Below are 6,809 nucleotides of genomic sequence, written 5' to 3'. Positions count from 1 at the left end.
ACTTTTGCGACCACTGCTGAGCATGACCAAACTCGCTTTTGCAACCAAGAGCTCGCTTTTGCGAGCCTGCACCTGCGGTCAAACCCTCCGCAGCTGCGGAAATACAAGAACAGCCTAACATTCAGCAGATTTCACAAGTCTCAAATTGTTCCAATTTTAATTTGAATCACACTCGGGGCCCGTGGGACCCCGTCCGAATATACCAACAAGTCGTAAAACACATAAGGACCTGCTCGAGTCCATAAACCACATCAAACAAAGATAAAAATACGAATTGCGCATCGATTCAAGCCTAAAGAACTTTAGAACTTCTAACTTCTACATCTGTTGTCGAAACCTATCAAATCACGTCCGATTGACCTCAAATTTTGCACACAAGTCATACTTTATATTACGGACCTACCCTAACTTCCGGAATCGGAATCCGACCCCGATATCAAAATGTTCACTCCCGATCAAACTTACAAAAGGTCATCCAACTTTCCAACTTTCGCCAATTAACGCCGAAATGACCTACGGACCTCCAAATCAATATCCGGACACGCTCCTAAGACCAAAATCGCCTACGGAGCTATTAAAACCATTAAAACTCCATTCTGGAGTCGCCTTCACACAATTTGAACTACGGTCGACTCTTATGACTTTAACTTTCAATTTAGGGACTATGTGTCTCATTTCACTCCGAAACCAAAAACCAAACATCTCAGCTAGTCTCGTAACCACAGAATGAAATAGAGGGAGCAATAAATAAGGGTTCAGATCTAATCCTCTCAAAATAACCGGTCGGGTCTTTACATGGTGTAAAATGGATATTGTGATATTTCAAAGGCACCCTAGGTATGGCACTTTGTTTTAAAAGGAGCAATATTATCTTACAAGGTTTTGTTGATGCAAATTTAGGCGGCGATATGGATAGTCACAAAAGTACCACGGGCTACGGGTTCACCTTAAGTGGTACTGCTGTTAGCTGGATGTCCAGACTTCATAAAAGTGTTGCTCTATCTACCACTGAAGCAGAGTACATGGCAATCTTAGAAGCTGGAAAAGAGATGATTTGGCTCAAGAACTTTCTTAAAGAGCTAGGTAAAGAGCAGGACAATTGTGAGCTTTTCAGCGATAGCCAGAATGCAATTCATCTTGCCAAGAATCTAGTGTTTCATGCAAGATCGAAGCATATCCAGCTGAGGTATCATCACATCCGAGAGTTGATAAATGAAGGAACTATTTTCCTATAGAAGATATCAGGATCGAAGAACCCGTCAGACATGTTTACCAAAGTTATCGGTGTTGATAAATTAAGGCTGTGCACTGCCTCAGTTAGCCTTGAAGATTGATAATGTAAAGGCGCCACACCAAAGAATAGCAAACTATTTCTTTTCTTCCTTTATTGATGTATCATGGGTTTGAGGGGGAGATTGATGGGAACAAACCCCTTTCTTGGTAAAAGAAAGAAAGAAAAGTAAAAGCTGTAAAAGAAGACAGAGAGAAAAAGAGAAGAAAGAAAACGTGAAAAAAATTTGCGGCAACCTCTCTCACCCCAACAAATCAAAATTGGCAGGTTGCAAATGTGAAAGAAGAATTCGACGCACAATTTGCGGTGCCGTCTTCTTCGCATTCACATTCGGTGAAAAATTTCTTTCAGCAGACGTTCTGCCTATAAATAGGCATCCCCTCCTTCAGTTGTAAATCATCCTTCAACTTTTTCTTTCTCTTATTAATAAAGAACTATTCTTTGGTGTGGTCGTGGAGTAGGCAAAAATTGCCGAACCACGTAAATCTTGTCTTATCTTATCTCGTGCAATTTATTGCTTTTCTCTTTTAAATATTTTTTCCTTGATTAGCGTGACACGCTTCCTAATACACCACCTCCTTTCTTATTCTCATAAGTTCTAATTTTTCACTCGGTCACTCTTTCTCATGTGCTAAATATCTGAGTTTGCAGTTCTCTCCCACCCACCTCCCTTCTTTCTGCAGGCACAAATGCAAGCAGTAAACTTAGCAGCAAATTCTTATTATATACCAGAATCCAGTTCCATTAGTTATTTGAACTTTGGTGCCGCTGTCAGTGAGGTAAACTTGTGTTTTCTGTTGCTTTTTCTGGTTTGACTATCCATGTCTTTGGTAGCGTTCCCTGCTTCAGTCTGTTTCAATGATTATCGATTTTCGGTATGTTTGAGTGCACAACACTTGGCTGGAAACTCTGATTGTGGATAATTTTGCGGAATAACATTCTTATGGATAAGTAATAGCAAAAGCTCTTTTTGCAGGTGGAGATAGATATTCTGACTGGAGAGACTACCATTTTGCGGTCGGATATTATTTACTACTGTGGGCAGAGCTTGAATCCAGCTGTCGATATGGGACAGGTTCATAACAGTCTTGCCTTTGTTGTATAATTTAGATTTTGCAGTTGGAATTTCTTATGTAATTGAGAGGTGCATGTTGCATTTGAGCTATTATTCAAACTGGTGACCAATCTATTCTTGATCGTAAGATATTATAAATAGTTTCAATTATTGCTTCTTTCCTCGCAGATTGAAGGAGCTTACGTACAAGGAATTGGATTTTTTATGCATGAAGAATATCTTACAAACGACGATGGGTTGATGGTCTCAAATAGCACTTGGACATACAAGATCCCAACAATCGACACCATACCCCAGAATTTCAACGTTCATTTGGTAAACAGTGGACATCACGAAAAACGTGTTCTCTCTTCCAAAGGTATTATTTCTTTTCCCTTCCCTTCTGTCAAGCAAGTTTACAAGTTCTTCGCTCGTTCATTTATATCTGCGAAAATCATGAAAAATTTTCTACTGATTCTTCACTTAGTTGAGAGGAAAATGTCGCAAACTCATTTCAAGATAGTATATCATATATGTATATTCATTAGTACAAATTGTTGAACCTAATATGATTAATTACTATTTTGCAGCATCTGGTGAACCACCACTGCTACTTGCAGCTTCAGTCCATTGTGCAACAAGAGCGGCTGTTAAAGCAGCAAGAGAACAACTCAAAGTTTGGGGCAAGCTCGACGAGTCTGCTTCAGAATTCTATCTGGATGTTCCTGCCATATTACCTGTTGTGAAGACGCAGTGTGGTCTAGATTATGTGGAGAAATACTTAGAAAGTTTACTGACTCAGAAATCTAACTAAATCGCGGAATATCACACAGTTGGAGACATTTTCTGTGGCCTGGATCACAAGGACAAGTGCTCATTATGTCTCAAATGATACTGAATACTTGTTTTTTCTTCAAATCTTCTTAAGAATTTGAACTGTTCTGTTTCCAAAAAGTGGATGATTAAAGTTTCTTTTGTTATTTTGTCTATAGCAACCTTAGTGTAAATTCAGATTGTAAAGCAGTAAAAATAATATTGTGTATTCAACTGAATTATAGTTGAAGAATAGAGAAATAAAGAGTTCTGTAGTAAATTTCATCTTTGGATCTAGTCGAATTTTTTACTGGAAACTTGTGATATCCTATTATTCAATTTTCTTATGGATTTCATATTTCATATATTGTTTATTTTTTGTTATTTAGACCAAACTTATGACCAACAATTCTCTCTTTTCATTCAAAAATTTCAAATTCGAGTCTTGAGAATGGAGTCACCTTTGGTAGGGTTGTGTTGGAACCAAAATACTTTAGAGATGAAATCCTTCATATTTTATTCAAGACCTATCATGTTAAATCATCGAGAATAAAAAACTAGATACGAAAGCGTACCTGAATCCATGAGAGACGATGGAATCCTTCGTCTTGCAAGTTATTGATCTTCCAAACCAAGACGTGGGTGCCTCTTAACTTTTCTAACGACGGGATATCAGAAAAGAAAACCCTACGCCTGATTTGGGGACCATAACCCATTTATAATTGTACATGTTTATGTAATTCTGATTTAGCCAATCATTAAATTAGAAGTTACATGCTGGTATCTATACATAAGACCCCATACTTTAGGAGGTATCTTATAGACCCGTTTAATTTTAAACCTTAGCAGATCACTTTTAATTGGGTCAACCTTTAACGATAACAACCAACATACAATTATTCTTAATACAAAATATATGTGCAAGTCCATAAACTCTTACAATCTCCCACTTGGACGACACATATATATGTACACATAACTTTATAATTGTATGTCACCTTATAAGCTCAAACATGTTTTCTATCATAAACCAAAGTACCTCCAAACAATCTCGTATATCAATCATGCCAATATGGACCAAGGCGGCTTTTGTTTTATTTATCATAACTAAACCTTCCCTGATCACGAATACCAATATAATCAAATGACATAGATCAAGTATGGATGTGTAGCATTGAAATTACATGCAATGTAATTCAAGCATGTTTATTTCCAACTGGTCCAACTGAAAAATAAGTCAGAGTGGAAAATAAACTGAATACTTTATTTCTGCAGAAATAACCTCAAATATCCTTAAACTGAAATCATTACCTGAAACCTAAAACTGAAACCAAATTGTGTCCATAAAGAATATTTAAGAGGTTACAAACTCCGACTGAAACTGAATATCCTTAAATGACATGACACCCTTATGAGCAATATGCTCATGAAAACCTTGGGTGGTAGTCCCTTAGTAAGTGGATCCACACCTATGGAATTTGTACTAATATATTCTATAAATACCTAATCACTCTGAACTCTTTCTTTAACAACCATGGATTTTATGTCAATGTGCTTTGACTTTTACCGAACTCCTATTGTTATTAGATTACAAAATTGCTAACTTATTGTCACAAAGTAACTCAAGTGTGCTTTCAAATTTATCCATAAACTTGCAGCCACTGACAAAATTCTGCAGTCATATTCCATAATCATATGCTACATAATATGTTATATATTAACTGCCATGGTGAAAAGAGCTATGAGTGTTTGTTTAACACTCTTCCTTATATAGCTCGTCCACCAAGTATGTCATATTATATCAACATCTAGTGAAGCCGATATTCGAATACCTGATTATCTTTAACTTTTTCGACTTCTTTTATGTGAGCATAAAATACTTGTTCTCTGTAATTATCTTTTGAATCTTTAAGTTGCTTTCAAAAGATAAGTTTTGAAATTATTTAAATATCTGCCCATCCCTAAATTAAATGAAATATTCAGATGCATACAAATCTATCATACATCAAACAATTAAAAAATATACTTACCCCCCACTAAACTTGTGGTATACATAATAATTAACAAGATTTATTTCAAAATAAAATGAGACAATAACTTGAAGAAATTAGCAATACTATTAATGAGACACTTTCTTAAGTCCATAGATGGTTTTCTTTATTGAAATTTATTCTTGAGGTTGAAAGGTTTGTTCTTTGGGAACTACTTCTTGAAAGACGGGTTTGAATGATATTGTCTTTGATCCAAATTTGCTTATTGAATTATGTCAGTTATAGAAAGTTATTCCTAAGCATTGACAATAATAATTAGAGGAATGTCAATATGTTCCTCTTCAAAGACAAAGTCCTTAACTCTCTCTCCTTCCACAAACTCAACATCCTCAAAAAACCTCACATTATTGGAAAAAGTAGCCTTAGTAGTGGGATAGAAATTGAGGGAATAGAAAATATTATTGGACAGAAGTGTCTTAAGTCTTCTTTAGAGATATGACCTAATCTCCCGTTCTATAAAGAAGATGTCTACTGGATGGTTAATTTACCCTTATTACTAGTTATGTTAACATACAAGGTTCATTGAACGAAGCAATCATATCAAGTAATATAGATTATTGTAACCTGATAAAGAACCTGGACCAACAAATTTTGAATAATGAAAGAGACTATTTTTTTTTATTTTCAAATAAATAAAAATAATCAAACTTATCTAATACAAAAATAGAAATCAAATACCATAAAAAATGGTGCAATATAAGTCTCATTCAAATTCAAATAAAATTGGTTCTTAATAATAATCCAAAAGTTTCAATTGCTTCGACTTCCACCGACTTGCCGTTACCATCGTAGATGTATCTTTTACCATCATTAGACTTTCGATAGTTCAGGAAACTCTTTCTCTTGTCCTTAGGCACAATGACTAAGTGAGCACTTTCTATCTTTTCTTGCTTCAGTCTATCCCCTTCCTAAACAGTATGTGAGATGAGCTCATCTAGAGACCAAGTCTCTTTCTGACAATTATAGCTCACCTTACACTAGATAAATTGTGGTGGAATGTATATCAAAATCAAATACACTAGCAAGTCCTCAGAAAGGTCCAACTTAAGTGCTTTCAACTTAGAAGAAAGATGAGACATTTGCATGATGTACTCCCTGATGGTACCTTTGCCTTGATACCTCATTAAAATCAGACTTGTCAAGACTATACCAATCTCAACATTTTTACTCTTGACAAATACTTTTTCAATTTCATCCATAAATTCTTTAGCCGTCTTAACCTTGTCGGATATAGTACCCCTGAATGTTTCTGGTATGGCTTTCTGTAACAACCTGGCCGATTATTTTGAGTATTACAGCTCCGTTCCCCTATTTATTACTCATTTTATACTTTACAAATATTATGTGACTTGCCGGAGTAATTGGTTCGGATCCGGTAAGGTTGCGGAATGAATTGAGACTCTTAGTCTCAAGGATGAAAACCTAAGTTGAAAGGGGTGGCCAGATGTTGACTTATGTGTAAACGACTCCATAATAGAATTTTGATGATTCCAATAACTATTTATGGTGATTTTGGACTTAGGTGTGTGTCCGGATATTTATTTTGAGGTACGTAGTTAAATTTAGCTTGAAATAGCAAAAATAGGAAATGAAAAGTTAG

General features: G+C 35.6%; 1 protein-coding gene across 1 annotated transcript; it reads left to right on the top strand.

The window, feature by feature from the left end:
• The first annotated feature begins 839 nt into the window (after positions 1-839).
• LOC107800371 (indole-3-acetaldehyde oxidase-like) lies at positions 840-3,327 on the top strand. Its single transcript, XM_075221203.1, has 5 exons — positions 840-1,025; positions 1,975-2,070; positions 2,268-2,366; positions 2,535-2,724; positions 2,936-3,327. The coding sequence occupies exons 1-5, from the start codon at positions 840-842 to the stop codon at positions 3,157-3,159; spliced, it is 795 nt and encodes a 264-aa protein (XP_075077304.1). The 3' UTR covers positions 3,160-3,327.
• The last annotated feature ends 3,482 nt before the right edge of the window (positions 3,328-6,809 follow it).

Source organism: Nicotiana tabacum, chromosome 9, assembly GCF_000715075.1.
Source record: "Nicotiana tabacum cultivar K326 chromosome 9, ASM71507v2, whole genome shotgun sequence".
Classification (NCBI taxonomy): domain Eukaryota; kingdom Viridiplantae; phylum Streptophyta; class Magnoliopsida; order Solanales; family Solanaceae; genus Nicotiana; species Nicotiana tabacum.
The sequence above is the reverse complement of the archived record's forward strand: the minus strand, read 5'-3'. Positions and strand labels throughout refer to the sequence as shown.

Excerpts from the sequence above, each read along its gene's own strand:
- LOC107800371 (XM_075221203.1), top strand. The coding sequence starts at position 840 with ATGGCACTTTGTTTTAAAAGGAGCAATATTATCTTACAAGGTTTTGTT. Across the intron at positions 1,026-1,974 it reads CCACTGAAGCAGAGTACATG|GCACAAATGCAAGCAGTAAA; the intron begins GCAATCTTAGAA and ends TTCTTTCTGCAG. Across the intron at positions 2,725-2,935 it reads ACGTGTTCTCTCTTCCAAAG|CATCTGGTGAACCACCACTG; the intron begins GTATTATTTCTT and ends ACTATTTTGCAG.